The 18,361-nt window shown below is 37.7% G+C and overlaps 1 protein-coding gene across 3 annotated transcripts in view; it reads right to left on the reverse strand.

Moving 5' to 3' along the window:
- LOC131685214 (protein peste) overlaps nt 1-18,361 on the reverse strand; it is a 48,398-nt gene that overhangs the window by 13,914 nt on the left and 16,123 nt on the right. For 2 of the 3 annotated variants that reach the window (XM_058968781.1, XM_058968783.1), the window contains exons 2-3: nt 1,977-2,202; nt 1,409-1,714 (exon numbers count right to left, since the gene is read on the reverse strand). In XM_058968781.1, coding sequence (XP_058824764.1) covers nt 1,409-1,714; nt 1,977-2,102 — 432 coding nt within the window. In that variant the 5' untranslated portion in view covers nt 2,103-2,202. Of the gene's footprint in view, nt 1-1,408; nt 1,715-1,976; nt 2,203-10,033; nt 10,542-18,361 lie in introns of those variants that run through there. The other variant, XM_058968782.1, reaches the window with a different exon arrangement.

Genomic DNA, 18,361 nt, shown 5'->3' on the forward strand with positions numbered 1-18,361 from the left:
TGTAAACAAACCTACTTTGCTCATTATTCCGCTACCGAGTTGAATTTCATGGAAAATATACATGAATCAACATCTTTAGCCTTGGTAGAATCAATTTCAAATGTTTTCTGTGTTGAAATGATAACAAATTAAGAGAAATCAGCAAAACAAAAGTTTGTTTACAAATCTTATTAGCCCTATTCAAATGTTGATATGGAAATGTAATGCCTGCTATTTACACTGTAACTCAAGAAACCGTTGCAAAAACCGCATCTAAGTTCATATATAAACAATCTCTTTAGTTCAAATGAAAGCAACCGACCCAGCCAACAAAATAATTTAATAAAATATTTTGTTCCAAGAACAGTGAGTTTAAAGTCTCTGATTAGTTTCCGGGCTAGATTTAATTTTCCTTGAAAAAAATAATTCAACACCATTTTATCAGCTCAAATTGCCGCACTGTCGAGGTGACCAAGCAACTAACAGATGTGAGTGATCAATAAATACATCCTTTACGGTAGACTAGAGATGACATTACATTTTCCGAAGAGCGCAAAAAAAACATCAGTCGAACTAGTTTTTCATGACTTGCAACACGAACCAAGCGCAGTCCGTTTTATCGTGTTTGTGTAAAGTAGAATCTGGAAAGTAATTATTAGGTAGCAACTTGAAAATGTCAAGTAATCAGATAGTTTTATGTTTCATTCAGACGCCAGACTCATACAGTTCTTCAAGTGCCCGATAAGTCTCAGACGATTTTCGCCACCTGCGAATATTGTTTATATAGAGTATTACTAACTCTCGTGTCAATATTGTTGTTTTATCTAATCATTTTAATTTAGCCACACCAACGCTAGTATTTTAACAGTACTATACTTCAATACAAACGAAACAAGATTGAACGTTACCCTTGTGTCTGATACAGTATCCACCTACCCAAAATGTGGCACTCATGCAATCACCCTGAGAAAAACAATCCTCAACGGCAAGCGATATGCAATTCGAAACCGGATAGTATCGACATGATTACTCACTACTCACGCAGGAAATCCCAGTTGGGTTCACCCAATTTTGGACAAGATTAATGGAACGCACCCAGAATGTAAAGATCACAACGTTAACACTTCAACAAATGCATCTGAAATAGTAAATTTTGAAAGGCCAGAAACGAGTAAAACTTGTTTTAAATTCTGTTCCCTAGAAATCTTACGTCACCTTCAACTGCATTAGAGAGCCGAAAAAATTGACGAAAAAATACCTAATGTATCTGTTTAATCTTATCTCTCCTATCTATTCCCTCAAAGCGCGTCACAAACGTGATAAACAAATATTTGACCATGAAAAGACACCACCAAACCCGGGGAACGTATTGTATGACCAAACTAATCCAGTCTACCCCCTCGAATTGAATATATGTATTCATACTCACCAAAGCCACCACGTTGATGCTGCTAATCACATCACCCAGCGAGCCGTTGCTTCCCTCCTCGTCGAAGTAGTACACACTCTTCTTCCGGTAGCTGACGGTCGCATTGTGATCGTGCCACACGATATCCACCTTCTCGGGCCGCTCGGTAAACCGATACGGACCGAGCTCCTCCAGAATTGGCTTGATGCTCTGATTCTTCAAGTCCTCCGGATTAGTCCAGTTGAAAAAGTACACATCCATCGATAGTGGAAACGGGGGAGTGACCCACGCATCGTACCCTCGGGACGTTGGACGGAGTTTGAGTTCCTAAAATTGGAAATATACAGTGACAGATAGAGAAAAAATCAATTCCAAGTCGAATGTTTCGAATTTATTGCTGACTAATTGCTGCCATTGATTGCGTCGTAACTGCCGTTGCGGTAGGTGACACACTCACTAATAGGGGTTAATTTTCCACTTGAATCTAGTCGATAATTAAATTGGGTCCGCCTTCGTACGGATATATGGCCTTTTGCACGGAAACTACCGACTTTTAGTTTTTGTCGTGAACAGCAGTAATTTGACGTACCTCGTATAAAATGTCGAGAAAAACGGCGTGGAAGCAGAAAGCGAAGAAGATTCCAAAGGCTACTAGGATGACCCCGCCGGAGGTCAGTATGCACCTTCGGTTACAGACTTCCTTGAAATGCATCATGGTCGGTGATCAGGTGATTATTATTCTACTACTAACTATGGAAGACTGTTCCTCGCTGGACAACTGAATGAGCTTGGAAAACGTGGCCAACGGCTGAGATCTGAAAGAAATCAAAAATAAAATGAATTAAACTTTAATTATTTTGATACAATAACGAATGGCGCAATTTATAGATATAACATTTTTTAATGAATCCATGAAACATTCGACGCTAATTGAATTCATTTCATACCTGGTCAAAGAACTTATAATACAGCAAGAAATGAAAAAAACAGTCATGTAAACCTCCTGAGTCCAACATACATGAACGTTAAACTGGTATAGCTTTACGTTCGCTTCTAATTTTATATTACTGTAACTTCCATTAGTTTGTAATTTTACCACCAATCGAATCTCATTTTATGTGCTGACAAGTGTAATTTTATATCTTTGTTATCGTACACATCCGTCTTAGTTGCTGCTTTGATGATTGCGATCAAATGCTCTTCTTTGTTTATGCTTCTTTCGAATTACGGGTGTGGACCATCCGTCTTTGGTAGTATCTTCATCACAGCTGGTGCTGGCTGTTTGTTTGGAGGTACCTTACGCAGCTTTTGCAGTGTTAATATTGCCTGAACAGCAGCTACAAATTTGGAAACCGTTAGTCATTCAGGTAATGATATTGGAGTCTGGGTGCTTGAGTTTATTTTCGTAGATGGCACTGGTACATATTGATTTATTCATGATATGTGGAAAAGGTGCTCAGTGTATTCATACTGCCGCATTATTTTTTGTACTGTATGGTAAGGTAAGAGTGAATACCTAGGAAGTGATTTATAATTTCTTTCTATGCAAATATCTGCATTTTTCCAGATAGTCAGGTTGTGCTTAATGCATTAAGAGTTCCTTTTTTTGTTTATTTGAGTTTTAACCATTAGGTTATTCGCCCGTACTTAAGAGTTCCTATATGTCGCAGAAAACTAATAAAGGAGTCTATTGTTGCACTCCGAAAATTGGCGGAGAAAAATCATATCAATTTATACTGGGTTCCAAGACATTTGAGTTGCAGAGAATGAAAAAGCCGATGAGTTAGTAAGAAAAGGGTCTCCCACTAATTTTATCGTCCGGAACCATCCGGTCAAGTCTTAGCGAGTCTCTTAAAAACCGAACTGAAAAAGTGGACAATCTAAGCTATAAAAAACAATTGGAGTATCATAACTGGACTACGACAATCAAAGAAATTTATATCACCCAACGAGAATTTTTTTTTTGAGATGCTTAGACTAAACAAAAAAAGATGGGTGAGTAATGTCAGAGACATAACCGGAGTGAAGTAGAATACACTTTAGACCGGTAAATTCTGCTCTGGAATAAGCAATTTCTATACGATTTTGTCGACTTTAGCACATTCATAGTATTTTTCGAAATATCAAGTTGACAATTTGCAACATTCTTTGAAAATATTGTTGAACTTTTATGAATGAAGGCACGCAAACGAGCGTTTGACCGTCGTCCTACTACCAGCATCAGAGAAGTAGCAGATCAGCATTTTTCGCTTCATGGCCTGTACCAAACAAACCGCTCGTAAGTCCACCGGAGGAAAGGCTTCCCGCAAGCAGTTGACAACAGCCTCCTGGCAACCCTATACCATCATATGGAGTTTGACAGCGACCGACATATATGGGGCGTTATAGCTATAAAGCCCCAAACAAAGAATTATATTCGGCACTATGCTCGATATTCAAGCATTCCACACGACGTTTTGCATCTTGTGGGATGATTTAATATCATATCATTCAGAAAATCGACATTTTGTAACTAAATACACACTCTTAGAAAAAATGAAAATTACATTTGACGTAAACAACGTAACGACGTATTTTTCTATCCGATATTAGAACTTTACTCCAAAAATTTCAAGCGAAGTGGGCGGGGGTCTAGAATTGTCCAAATGATGTGAAATTTGGCATCTGAGCTTACTTTGACATTTGTCACAATATGAGAGGGGGGGCCTTTGAGAATTCAAAAAAAAATTTTTTTTGCAATGCCCTACTGAGTAAGCGACTCACATCTTGACTACAGTTGTGATTCGCTGGTTGGGCCACACCTCTGTCCAACTAACGAATTTGATTCGTTAGTTGGACCGACTGACAAATGTCAAAAACTCTCCAAAGGGACGTTAGTAGTGTAATTGCATCTATTCACAACTCTAATAATTGTCAGTTTGATTGTCAAAGTTAATTTAACATGAGACTTTGGCGTTCAGATGCTTTTTAGTTGGACAATGGTCCAACTAAAAAGCGGTCCAGTTTAAAAATGTCCAACCAGCGAATCACGACTGTACCGGAGAGGTGATATTTATAGAGATGCGCGAAGACTTTAGCCGCAAGTTCCAATCGAACCCAAAACATCGGTTCCAAATGAGTAATGTAAACAAATATGGCGGATATAAAAAGTAAAGCGTGGGGAGTATTGTGATTGAATTAAAAAGGAATGCATGTAATTATGTTTACATACGAAGATTGTAAACCTTCTTCACATACAAAATAATTTTCATGATGCAAATAAAATACGAGTAAATTTAAACACATTAAAAATTACAAAGCTATTGATCGACTGTCTGGTCCCTCAGTTTTTATAGCTGGTAGATGCAAAATCTGAAACTTATAAACTTAACGACGTTTTCTTCTAATACCGTGACATTGGTCATAAATATTAATTTTGAACGACATCAGTAAAGTAGTCAACTGTGTGGCAGTACTGCTATTACTCATCAACGTCATTTTGGAATATTTACTCTCTAGTGTGAGGAAAAACATGTAGACATGCTCAGTAATGTAAATCAATACGTTTCCAAATTGCACGATTGAGTATTTTGTAAAATATTTCGAATAAAGAATTCGTCAAGCATTCATTAAAACTACAAGTCACTCGCTGTTCACACAATATTCCTGGTTGCCAAAACTATCAGACAGAATAACTTAGTAAACCGAGCAGCCAAATTCACGATTTTTTCTGGGTGTCTTTATATCAACCCATTCATGCCCATGTTGTTTGTAAACAACAATGTTTTTAAACAGCTATAACTTTCGATTGAGGCAAGATTTGCTCCCAAAAACAAGTAAGGCTAATAAATGTGACTATTGCCTTTTATTTGAGTATTAACAGTTACAAGGATCAGCTCTAGAACTGAAGTTATTGCAATTAGTCTGATTGGATTCCGATGGAGCAGTGCTGCCAGGGACAGTTTACGTTGATGACGGAAAATTATTTTTTCATATATTTTTGTTAAGTTGCAATATTATTGAAAACTGATAAATCTTATCAATTTAGATTGTCTTCCGCTATGTTTTCCACGCAATTAGACTATTGTTAATATTCTTGGAGAATTGTATTGAGCATTGGAAGGTAAAAATTTAACAGCTTCTAACACTGCAAGGGCAGCACCTATCTTTATGGAAAAATAGTTTTCGTGTTTCTTGACCCCCTTTTTAAGGAAAAAAAGTTTTGAAACTCTACCTGAACTAGAAAAAAGTTGGGCATGAAAGGGTGAAAAGCATCGTCTTTGTTGACTACGTGTACTTATTCTAAAAATGGTGGCTTCACTCAATTTTGAGTTATTTTGAAAGAGTGTACATCTTTATCGTTTAGCACGTGACCTGTTAATGGCCCTCGTTCCAGAAGGATTCGTAGCGATTTTCTCCTGATTGAGTGCTTTGCACAGGTCTCGCGCTCGATTGGAATGATACTGACAGCATTTTTAACGCACCCCTAGTCCTGCTCAATGTGCGCATTCCAGTTTAGTTTTTCGTCGAGTATCAATTCCAGATACTTTGCCTCAGAGGACTTTTCAATTACTGTTCCGTTGAGCAGAATATGTTGATATGGAATATTACCTTTTTCGAGTAAATGGGATTATGATTGTTTTGGAGGGATTTATGTTCAGGCCCTCCTTTTTACACCACTTCGACGTGAAGGTCAGTGCAGATTGCATTCTATTTGAGATAACATAATCACATTTTCCCCTCACGAGGATTACAACATCATCTGCATCTCCAATCACTTTGTATCCCATTTCAGTTAAGGATTTCAATAGCTCTTCTACAACTAATGACCACAATAAGGGTGATATAACTCCGCCTTGAGAACATCCCTTATTTGTTTTCATAGTCAGTGATGTGTTTCCAAGCGTGCTAGTTATTTCACGGTTTGCAAGCATTGAGTTGATCCAATTTATTGTGTAAATATCAAACCCATGTTTTCTCATAAAGGGCGAACACGAAATTATTGCGACACATTCAACAGGGCATAACTTTTTTACCATTGGGTAAAAATCAACCAAATTTTGCACACTTTCTTATTGATGTGTATTGTTTACATGCTGTCAAACTCGAAGTCGTGTTTTTCGATTCAACGAAAATGGAGGTGAACCAACGCGAGTCGAGAGAACAAATTCTTTCCAAACACCTGGAATTTCCTGACCTGTCGCACCGGCAGTTGGGAAAAATGTTGAACATTCACCATTCAACCGTCTCCAGAGTGTTGAAGCGGTTCCAGGAGCGGTTGACGTTGGACCACGGCAAAGGAGCTGGAAGAAAACCGGGACCGGAGAACAAAAAGACGGAGGGAAAGGTGAAGCGGATGATTAAAGCAAATCCCAACGTCTCAAGCCGTGATTTGGCTAAAAAGACCGGCATGTCGCAGAGCTACGTCCAGAATGCAAAGAAGAGAGCTGGACTACATACATACAAGGTACAGAACTTCCCAAACCGCGATGAGCGGCAACAATCGACGGCTAAAACTCGGGCACGGAAGCTCTACGAGAAGATGCTGACAAAATATGGCTACTGTGTGATGGACGACGAAACGTATATAAAGCCGATTTTAAGCAAATTCCGGGGTTGGAGTTTTTCACCGGCAAGAGCAAGTTCTATGTGGACGACAAATTTAAGAAGAAGAAAAGGTCGAAATTCGCCTCCAAATATCTCATTTGGCAGGTCATCTGCTCTTGCGGACTGAGGAGTGAGTCTTTCGTGACAAAGGGCACAGTAAATGGCGAGATCTACAAATCTGAGTGCCTCGAGAAGCGCCTTTTGCCGTTCTTGCAGCAGCACGACGAAGCTCCGCTATTTTGGCCAGATTTGGCACCATGCCACTATTCTAAAAGTGTCCTGGAGTGGTATGAGGTATTCTGTCCATTTTGTTCCAAAAGGACATGAATCCGCCAAACTGTCCGGTGCTGCGCCCGGTGGAGCAGTACTGGGCAATGATGAAGCGGGAACTTCGGAAGAGCAAGAAGACAGTCAAAAACGAGAAGAACTTGTTAAGAAAATGGAAAAAACTGAGAAACTGGTACCGGATGACACTGTAAAGACTTTGATGGAGGGCATCAAGCGAAAATGCGTTCAATTTTACACTCAAGGCTCCATCGATTAATTTTCTTTTGATTTTTGAAGTAAATATATGTATAAAACTACCCTAAAATTTTGGTTTGATTATAAACATTATAAAAAAATTGGCATGACATTTTCGGTGTCGCAAGAATTTCGTGTTCGCCCTTTAGCACTCCACAATGAACTATGAGATGCATTGTCGAAAGCTTCTTCTATGTCTAAAAAAGCCGCAAGTGAGATTTTTCTTTTTTTTCGCTAGGTACACAAATCAGTCGTGCCGGACTTGGGAAGCACTATCTTCTGTGTGTAAATGCGCGACATTTTGACTAGGTTGTACGTCATTTAGATTTTTAATGCCATGATATCAAAAATCTTTGAGTTTATCTATTGGAATCTATTCTTAGAAGTATTTCGGGGCGACATGCGCAAAAAATTTGAAAATTTATCGTGAGACGGCTGAATTATATGCGTTTAAAATTGGACCATTTTTCCTTACATACCATTTTTGTAGAATTTTCAAAGTACACACCCATATCGAAAACAAAGACGTAGTCCTACGCCAAAACACCATTGATGTTTTATTTGGATTAACTGATAGTCCAACATGAAAACCCCATTGCTCAACAACACAACTTCAGGCTTATTGCTTCATATCAAAAAGTGTGTTAATGCAAATACCGCTGATCATTATATGATAATCATCGGCGAAAACATATATCAAAAATCCAAACTCACCACCTTGAGGAAATTCGCAGACGCTCAGTTTCCTACTATTCTACTTGTCTTAACGATGAGCGCAGATGTCGGTTGCCAAGTATTGCGTGTATTCAGTTCGTGATATATGAAGTACGTTCATAACCTCGTGCCGCTTTCAAAATGGGTTCGAAAAACACGTAGTCAGAAGTACCTCCAATATCAAGAAAAACGCCTAAGCTGGATTGCGTTTACGGAAAAGATTTTACATTGTTGTAGACAACATTGTGTAACAGGGTAGTAGTAGACTTTCCCGCTGGTGGTTGCCCAAGCAAACATCCCGAATATAGTGGTCGATTAAACATTTCATTGATCGTTGAGTTGAGCACTACACTTTCTTCAGATGAGTGTTTACTATTAGCAGTTCTAATAGAACTGCCGCGAAAATCTTTGGGTTTCAAAAATAAATTACCCAATCTACTAGTCTCGTTGAGACTAGAGACATTTGTGCAGAATTTTTTCAAACTACTTCGCCCAGAGATCGTAGGGCATTTTTGGAAGCTCCGACCCGTCCCTGCTTCTGCAATTCCAAGCTCTTCCACATAACTTTTTGAATCGAATAAATTCGGTATTCAACTTCTCTAGCAACACGCATAGTACATCCAAAGTCAATAAAATGGGAAATATCCATAGAACCTAGTCGCCAAATCCTCTTCGTAGAGTTCCTAATTCTTAGATTTGGGCTTACGATATGTGATTATCTAATGAGCCGTTTGGGTACGAGCCAATTTGCCATCTCATGCGTAATAGTGTCAGAGCAGAGAGTTACTTCTAACTCCTGTTCTTTGCCAGGTCGTACAAATTTTAGTCGATTTCCTAGATTAAGTATATGTCGATTTGTAATACTTAAAAATTTCATCAATTCAGTGCCTCTCGAATTGACATATGGGCTGCCCCAAATTATGTGGTGGACATTTGAATCACTGCCCATTTCTGCGTGATTATTTCGCTTAAAACAGCAGGGATAAGACCTACGACACTCCGTACACGCCTGGCATATTTTAGTTCTGCCAGCCATTCAAAACTTTGACTAGCGGACTTCTGTTTTCAGTCGCCTCCTACGACATGGGAGCAGGAACAAAGTGGATTAATTCTTGGCTGAGATACTTCAATCCGCCGGATGCCACACGACCTCTAGGAGAAAGATAATAGACTGTTATCAATCTCCTAATGAACCACAATCACAACAGTTTTCAGGCGCTTCTTACGACATGCGAACAGAAACCCAATGGGTCAATTCCATTCTAAAATACTTCCAGCAATTTCTGTCCGTCGTTTACCACACGGCATAACAATGAATGAGAACTGTCTCACTATTTCCAATTCAGTTGAATGAAAGCCGTAACTCAAAACGCATCGCTTCTGTTCTGATTTTTATAAATTTCATTCTAATTTGTCAAATAGATTTGCCTACAGAGCCGTGATGGGACTCTGCACTGAAAACTAAACTACAAACAAATTGTAATCCTTTTAGATGACCAATTCTTCCTAACAATATTGTCAAGTGCAAAAAGTCACAAATATCACTGCTTCCTTATTGTTAATATTTATTTTCGCATTATTGTAAATCAGAAATAACTTCTTTGTCCTGTGCCACAATGAGATCCCCCTTTCCATTCGTCACCTCGGCACTGAACGCAGCGTCACTAAATAAATTAGAACATTTATATCAATTGGCCAATTAACACGCGAACCCGTAAATGCCTTTGAGAAAAGATGGTTCATCTCGATTGACAATCACATTTTCTTCCCTCACTTCGCACAAAGGTGTCGTCTACACTGAAGTACCCATGCAGCACTACTTACCGGGAACGTCTCTAACCAATCTGGAATCCCGGTCCGGTCCGTCGAACTTCTCAGCTAATCAATCAAATCGCTAGATGGGAACGAACCAACGAGCGAACAAATAGCAACCGGCACATCGGGGTATCCCGCATCTATCTAGATATGTGTATTTATGTACGAGGTACTGCTTCCACTACTGGAACCGGCCAGTGTCACTGTCGCCAACACGGAATCATCACCACAATCATCACCAATCTAGGTTAGGCTCAAGTTGTATGTCAGCAAGGAACACTTGACGGGGCCGCACAAACGAATATGTACTATGCCAATTGAACTTTACTCCATCGCTAAACCAATTAGGCACTCGCAGAGACTGCACTTTTGTGATAGTAGGCTAGTAGTTTGCATTACACCTACTTTTTTTTGTTGAAACGAATCGTTCTAAACCGCGGCGTTGTGTCTACCCACTGCGAAATCCGATCGGTAACTGAGCCGGCCGTTCACCGGGACTCTTTTCGGTTTAATCGGCCCGGACTTATCTTATCTTTGACGAGACTCACTCAAATACGCAGACACACACTCACACGCGCGCAAACACATTGACAGTAATTCGGTAGCTTTCGAACGCACGACCTGTCAGTGTGGGATAACGAAATTTCGTTCTAGGTTAGGTACCTGTTCGGCAAGTGAAATTTGCAACATTGTTTATGTTTTTCGAGTTTTTATCTCTCTTTTCCCTGCAATTAGGCTTGCATGCTGTCTTGTCTGTATTCATTCGTAGCGATGATTAATAATAAGGATCCTCATTTGTTGAAGATTTATTGCCTTTTCCAACGTTCGGAAACAAGAAAGAATCGTACGACAAGGTACTTAGCTACGGTTAGTGCTAATAATCATGAATGGCAATAATCATCTGGTCTAGCAATTCAACCTTGAAACAATAATGCTCTACAAATGGCTGTTATTGCTGTTGACCCGAAAGGTCTTGCGCCGTTCTCACCATTATGCCCCGTCAAACGGATGAGTAGCCAATCTAATTCATACCGGAGATAACACCGAAAATAAGCTTACAATTAGTGAGCAGTAACTGGCTTTCCGAAATACTGTTCGGGTGAGATAGGTTTGCACCACGTTGCACATCATAAATCACTCTTATCGCTTGCCCGGCTGACTAATCGGTTTCCTATCTTTCAATATTCTCGACCATTTGGGGAAAATTTTCTGCTGGATAGATATGATTGGACCTAGGGCGTTTGACTATAACAAAAATTTCACTTTAATGCTTTTTGTTTTAAAATTCGTTTATTTGACACGGTTCTTTGTGGTAGCTTAACGGAGCCGTGGGTCTTTTTTGTATTCACAACATCTTGCGGATGTTGCGCATCCAAAACAATATAGACAATATAGGTATTTTATTAAAAATATTGGCACCACTTACAGGACAACTACAACACAATCTATTGAGTTCTACAAGATGACGACACGAATGAACTCATGATGAATGAAGTTTATGTTTGACAATTCTCGGTGGTTTGTTTACTTTGTCAATTGCGTGAGTGCGAGTGCAACGGATGCTCATCTGTTACATTCGAACTCACGTAACTCCCATGTAAACAAATCACCGAGAATTGTCAAACGAAGTTCATCCGGCTCATTTTGCAAGGTTATGTCGGTTGGTGTAAAACCTAATACTAATGAACCGGGGAACGAAAATCAAAACAAAACGGAGCTGTCGTACTAACAAAACACAGTTTCGAGTCTTGCGGGGAAATCAACTAGTTGCAAAACCGAATACGGGTTCTCATATCTTAAATTAGGCGCAGTTTTTTTTCCCAAACATACAACACTCATTAGCTAGTCTCCTTCAGTGATAACACTTCTCGGACGTTCAGAGCGACTGGGAGTATCAGCGATTTATATGGAGTAAGTTTGGTGGATACCCGCAGGTTACGCGACATTAGTTGACTGCGTAAACCATAGAAAGTTTTGTTCGCTACCACAACACACATTTTTATCTTTCGGAAACCATCGTTATAACATGTCCCTGGAATCCCAAAATAAATGATTTTTTCGACAAACTTGTACCGTGGCCTATAGGTTCCCACTTCAGAACGAACAGCGTTCAGGCAGCCTCGCTCCCTACCAACTACCATGTACTTTGTCTTGTTGGAGTTTATAGTCATTCCAATTGTCGCCTCCCTTCTAAAAGACACAAATCCCTCTTTCACTGCTCTACGATCGATTCCGATGATGTCGATAGCATCCGCGAATCCAAGAAACTCTGTTGCTTTACCTTCATTTTTCATATAGTCTTTGACCCAAAGTTACGCAGCCACGTTCTTATACTTGTTTTTATTTCTATTTTTTGAATACAGCTTTTGAGATATTGAAATCGTATTGCGAGTTAACTTTGTTAAAATTTCTAATACAGAAGGTGGATGTCTGATTGTACCCGTAGCTAGTTCGATGTGTGGGAACTCATAGAAACTGATGGTTTTGAAGCTGTTGGTACGGGATGTAGAAGCGTATCTCCTGCAGGAATACTGGGCAATCGATGTTACCAGATTGCTTTGCATTTATTGACGTTGACTTCCACGCCATTCTCTTTGCACCACCGGATCAGTGCGTTAATGTCTTCTTGAAGAATAACCTATAACCTGTGGACGGGATGATTTTGCTGATTTTTAAATCGTCAGCGTGCATCAGTTTGTCACATTTCAAAACTAAGCAGATGCCGTTGATGAAAAGCGTAAAAATGAGTGGTCCTAAAATACTACCTTGCGGTACTCCGGGAGAAATTCCAAAAGTCCTTGAATTTTAACTATTTTACTTGGCGGAGGCTGTTCGATTGGAGAGGTACGAATGAAGCCATTTCGTCAACCGTGGGAGGGGGAAGGGGGGTGGCGTACCCGAGCCTTTTAAACTTTTCGATCGCAAGGGCGTGAGGCACTCACCAAATGCCTTCGAAAAATCAAAAGAGATTGTGTCGATTTATTTTCACTTTTCCACATCCTGGAGCAGTCTGTTTATATAGCACATGAGGTTAGTTGTTGTAGGGCGCTTTTTTCACGACTGACAGTGGCGTTATAAAGAAATTCTGGCGTTGTCCTATTAGTTGGCATCTACTTCTCTACACAGCTCCTATAGAGGAATTCCACGAAGATCCGTCCGAAAATATTTAAAATCGTGATCGACCATATTAGATTTTTATGAAACTTTACACGTTTTACCGGCATGGAAGAGTAAACCCAAGCAACCAAAAGTTCGATTAGGGAGCTGCATAAGCTTGTCGTTTTAAGTAATTTTTCAGTACATTTTATGTTCTAATAGTGGCTTAAGCAGCTTTCAAGTTTCATTAAAGCTTAAGCAGCTTGTAAGTTCGCTAAGAACTTTATGTGAACTTTAAAGTGTGCTTTTTAAGTATTATCCGAACTTCTGGTTGCTTGGGAACATTTTCCACAATCAGTAAGATTATTTTTACTAAGGAGTAATGTTTTAAAAGGACGTAAACGTTTCTACGTGCATTATTATATAAATTTTTTTGTTCGATTATTGTATTTTATACAGCAAAACTTTCTGAGCACGAGTTTCAGGGAATAAATATATATATGTGCGAAAAAAATATACACTGAAAAAAATGTTGTGTCGTTTTTCACAAAAACAAAAATTTGTGTTAAAAATTTAAATTGCAAAAAACCCATTTTTTCTAATTTTTTATATTTTGTGAACGAAAAACTAAAGAGAAAAGAAATAAATTTCATAATAATTGACATACAAAACCATAATTTTGTTGCAGTATATGATTCTAAGTATCATTTTAAATCGAAATGCATTTAACAAAAATCTTCCAAAATGCGATAGTTTTCGAGATATTTGGAATTTTGTTCCAACAAAAACAGTTCCCAAGTAACCAAAGGTTCGTATAAGGGAGCTGCATAAGCTTCTCGTTTTAAGTAATTTTTCAGTACGTTTTATGTTCTAATAGCGGCTTAAGCAGCTTTCAAGTTCCATTAAAGCTTAAGAAGCTTGAAAGTTCGCTAAAAACTGATGTGAACTTTAAAGTGTGCTTTTTAAGTATTATCCGAACTTCTGGTTGCTTGGGTTAATTCGTGTGATTATGCCCTTTTTAAAAGTTATACGCGTTACCCCACCATAAAATGTCAAAAATCAAATGTTCATCGTTTTAAAGACGTAAAAGAAACTATTTCAGTATATTTGGATCATGGAGAAGCTTTCAATAAAAAAGTTTTCCTAACAACAACTTTTGACATATTTTTATAATTCATACTATTTGCAGTCAAAAATACAATTTACTTTTTGAGTATGATTCTAAACGCTATTTTAAATCAAAATGTTTCTAACAAAAATTTTCTGAAATGTAGTAGTTCTCGAGATATTTTAAATTTTGTTTTACCAACGAAATTTTTTTGTTTTATTACGACCTTTTCAGAAGTTATTCGCGTTTCTCCATCAACAACAAAAAAATTTTCAGAAGGCCCATAACATTTCCTGTAACATTCTCTTTAACATCAAGGTGATATTGTAAACCATTTGAAAGCTATACGAAAACAACCAAAATACTATTCAACCATAGAGTCTTATGATCAAATTAAATAGTTCGATCATATTTTGGTTATTTTCATATAACTTTCAAATGGGTTTGATTAACGCCTTGATATTGAAAGAAAAGTTACAGGAAATTTTATGGACCTTTTGAAAAACCTATTGTTGTTGATGGAGAAACGCGAATAACTTCTAAAAAGGTCTTAATAAAGCAAAAGAATTGTGCTGTTAAAACAAAATTTAAAATATCTCGAGAACAACTACATTTCAGAAAATTTTTGTTAGAAGCATTTTGATTTAAAATAGCGTTTAGAATCAAATTCAAAAAGAAAATTATATTTTTGACTACAAATAGTATGAATTATAAAAATATGTCAAAAGTTGTTGTTAGGACAACTTTTTTATTGAAAGCATCTCCATGATCCAAATATATGAAAAAGTTTCTTTTACGTCTTCAAAACGATAAACGTTTGATTTTCGATATTTTATGATGGGGTAACGCGAATAATTTTTAAAAAGGGCATAATCACACGAATTAACTGTTTTTGTTGGAACAAAATTCCAAATATCTCGAAAACTACCGCATTTTGGAAGATTTTTGTTAAATGTATTTCGATTTAAAATGATACTTCGAATTATATTCTGTAATCAAATTATAGTTGTGTATGTCAATTAGTATGAAATTTAAAAACATGTATAAAGTTGTTAGAAAAACTTTTTTACCGATAAGTTCCCCATCATACAATCACATTCAAAATGTTTCTTTTCTCTTTAGGTTTTTGTTGACAAAATATAAAAAATAAGAAAAATGGTTTTTTTTGCAATTAATATTTTTAACACAAATTTTTGTTTTTGTGAAAAACGACACATTTTTTTCAGTGTATATTTTTTGTGCATAAATAATTATTCACTGAAACTCGTTTTCAGAAAGTTATGCTGTATAAAATAGAGTAATCGAACAAAACATTTTTGAAGGCACCTAGACATATTTACGCCCTTTTGAAAAATTGGTTTTGTATCAAAATATTGCAATTGTCAGAGATAATCATGGAGATTCATAAACTGAACACAACTTCAAATTTCCATTCGAATACACGATGGTCATATTTCGTAGTCGGCCGGTTTCTCATGGAATTCCTCTATAGCCGACGGATTTGCTCTGACCACCTTACGCTCTTCTCTGGCTCCTGATCTTACTATCTGAACGCGTCTTCTAGCTTTTAATCAGGCAGCACTAGCCGTGCTGAGTCTTTCGTTCCACCAATACGCCGGACGCCGGCATTTTTGGGTTCCAATTACCTCGGTATTATTAAGTCAAGTTCCCTCGTTAGTGTTTCCGACAGATTATCAGCGTTCGGAATTGGAGCGGTGCTGTCTGCACGAAATGCTTCCGCCCTTATCGAAGTCCAACGCCTTACAGTACAGTGCTTTATTATTACCTCTTTCCTTTGCTCGCGAGTTTTCCACAATTAACTCGGAGACTCACTTGATCCATCGATTCAGCTCCGACCTTAATCTTGCTTTCCATTCTTCTGATCATCTATTACAACGTTTAAATCCTCTGCGTACGTGAGTCATTTAGTCACGTCACTCGGATATTCTCCATCGGTAAATTACCGCAAGCCATTTAGCTCCTGATTCTGTGAGCCATTTGGCTCCGATTTCCGTAAGCTACTCCCAGCTATATAACGATCTACTCGGATAGTCTCCGGAGGTGTACTAGCCTTACTACGACTGAGAGTTCCCTGGCGGCGGAATTTCTCTCGATACCGACACTTGTTGCCTTGAGCGGTGGTGGAATTGATTCTCTCTGTTCTCCAAAGATCGAAAAAATCGTTTTCGGGCATTACGGACGCGATTGCACAAATGTCGTAGTTCGGGAGTCCACCACAGCTGATTTCGGTTTAATATTGTACGGCAACGTTTACGGGGTACTCTTGAGTGTAGAACTTCATAAAACTTATCATAGAAAATTGACACTTTATCATCTGTTACGGTGTCGAGGGACAGCCTATACCAGTCGATGGCATCCAGGTCAGAATTTGTTCATCTAAATCGCAACGATCAAAGTCGAATTTCGAGCATTGTTCGCATTTCGAGTCAATTTTGACAACAAATAATTCATGATGTAGGTCAATTTTTAAAACAGGTAATGACAAACGCCAAGTCAAGCAATCGCCTTTTGATGTTTTAGAGAGCATTTACCAATAGCCAATAGCGATCATCGATTCGGCGAGAGAAATTGCTTGGTCTGATGAAGCATTCACCGGAAAATCGATAGTATGTTGTGTTAAAATGTGCAGTGTATAAATAGGGGCTTGAATTCAGTCTTAGGTATATGCCAAAGATGAAGAAAGATTGCCGGATGAGTTTAATTTGCACAGTTAGTTGTTCCAAGTGGTCATATTCTGCAACATAAACGGATTTAATGAGATTTTAAAGTTTTGTTACTGATATGGAGGCGCATGGTGTTTTGTGCAAAATAATTGGACAATCTACAGTAAACCAACACTTTACACAATGAATTTAAAGTAGTGTTCTTAATTTTTTTATCATTGTTGATAATGTTGATAAATTGTTGATATTGATGAACAAAAACAGAAAATCTAACATAAAAATGGGATCATGGTGATAAGAAAGGTTTAATGACACTGTATGGAAAAATGCATCTAATATTATATTTTATCACAGTTGACAAAAAGTGAACTCAGTATCCCTAAATTAACTTAATTTGTGATTTTCAGCCAAAATAGACAAGGTTTAGGTTTTGTCCGAATTTTGTTCGAAGATCCGCCACTGTGCGCCGCCCATAACTGTCCACCTTCTATACAAAAGTCAGACAAAACCTCAAAAGTGTTCAGAATTTGATGAAAACTTCACAATGGGGTAATTTTGTGACACTGAATTCATATATGATGTTAATTTTTTTTTCACCTCAAAATTTTGGCACTTAGGGTGGTTCGAAAATTCAATGTTTACGAATATAAAGTTCATTATATCTGAAAATTCACATCAGAAAATATAGTGAGATTAATTTTTAGCAGAACGTACATTTTTTCAATCGTTGATAATTCTGAGAGACAGAAAGGGGCAAAACAAGACATTCATTTCCGGAAATTACATTAATTTTAAAGTGTCATTAACTATGATCGATTATTCTTCTTGTTTCAAAAAAAGTATAGCCACTTCGAACACTATAATTTTAATTCAATGAACGATTTACTTTTTTTCTGCATTGCTGGACGAGAAGACAAGTTTGTATCGACTAAATCCAATGGCAACCAGTTCGACCCTAATCCGAATTTTAACTAAAAATATATATTCATTTGAATAACATAGGTATGAAAACATTTTTACATTTCTTACAAAAGAAATGTATAGGATTCGCTCAAACTTTGAAAACTTTTTCCGAAGCCCGGAGGGCCGAGTCTCATATACCAATCGACTCAGCTCGACAAATTGAGACAATGTCTGTATGTGTGTGTGTATGTATGTATGTACAAAATGTCATGTAATCTCAGCAATGGCTGAACCGATCTTAATGAAACTAGTTTCAAATGAAAGGCCTAACGTGCCTATTTGACACTATTATTTTTGTTTTTCGATATGTTGTTTACTTTCTGAGATATAGGTCATTTTGTCAAAACATTGCAGGTTTTTAATAAATAACTTTCAAACAAAGCAACGTGGTCCCACAACCTGCACATAATTAGAAACCTTGTAAAAATACCTTTCTATCAAGCTATATATTGTCAAAATCCGTTCACGAGCGACGGGGATATTAAA

This window comes from Topomyia yanbarensis, chromosome 2 (assembly GCF_030247195.1).
Source record: "Topomyia yanbarensis strain Yona2022 chromosome 2, ASM3024719v1, whole genome shotgun sequence".
Taxonomy (NCBI): Eukaryota; Metazoa; Arthropoda; class Insecta; order Diptera; family Culicidae; genus Topomyia; species Topomyia yanbarensis.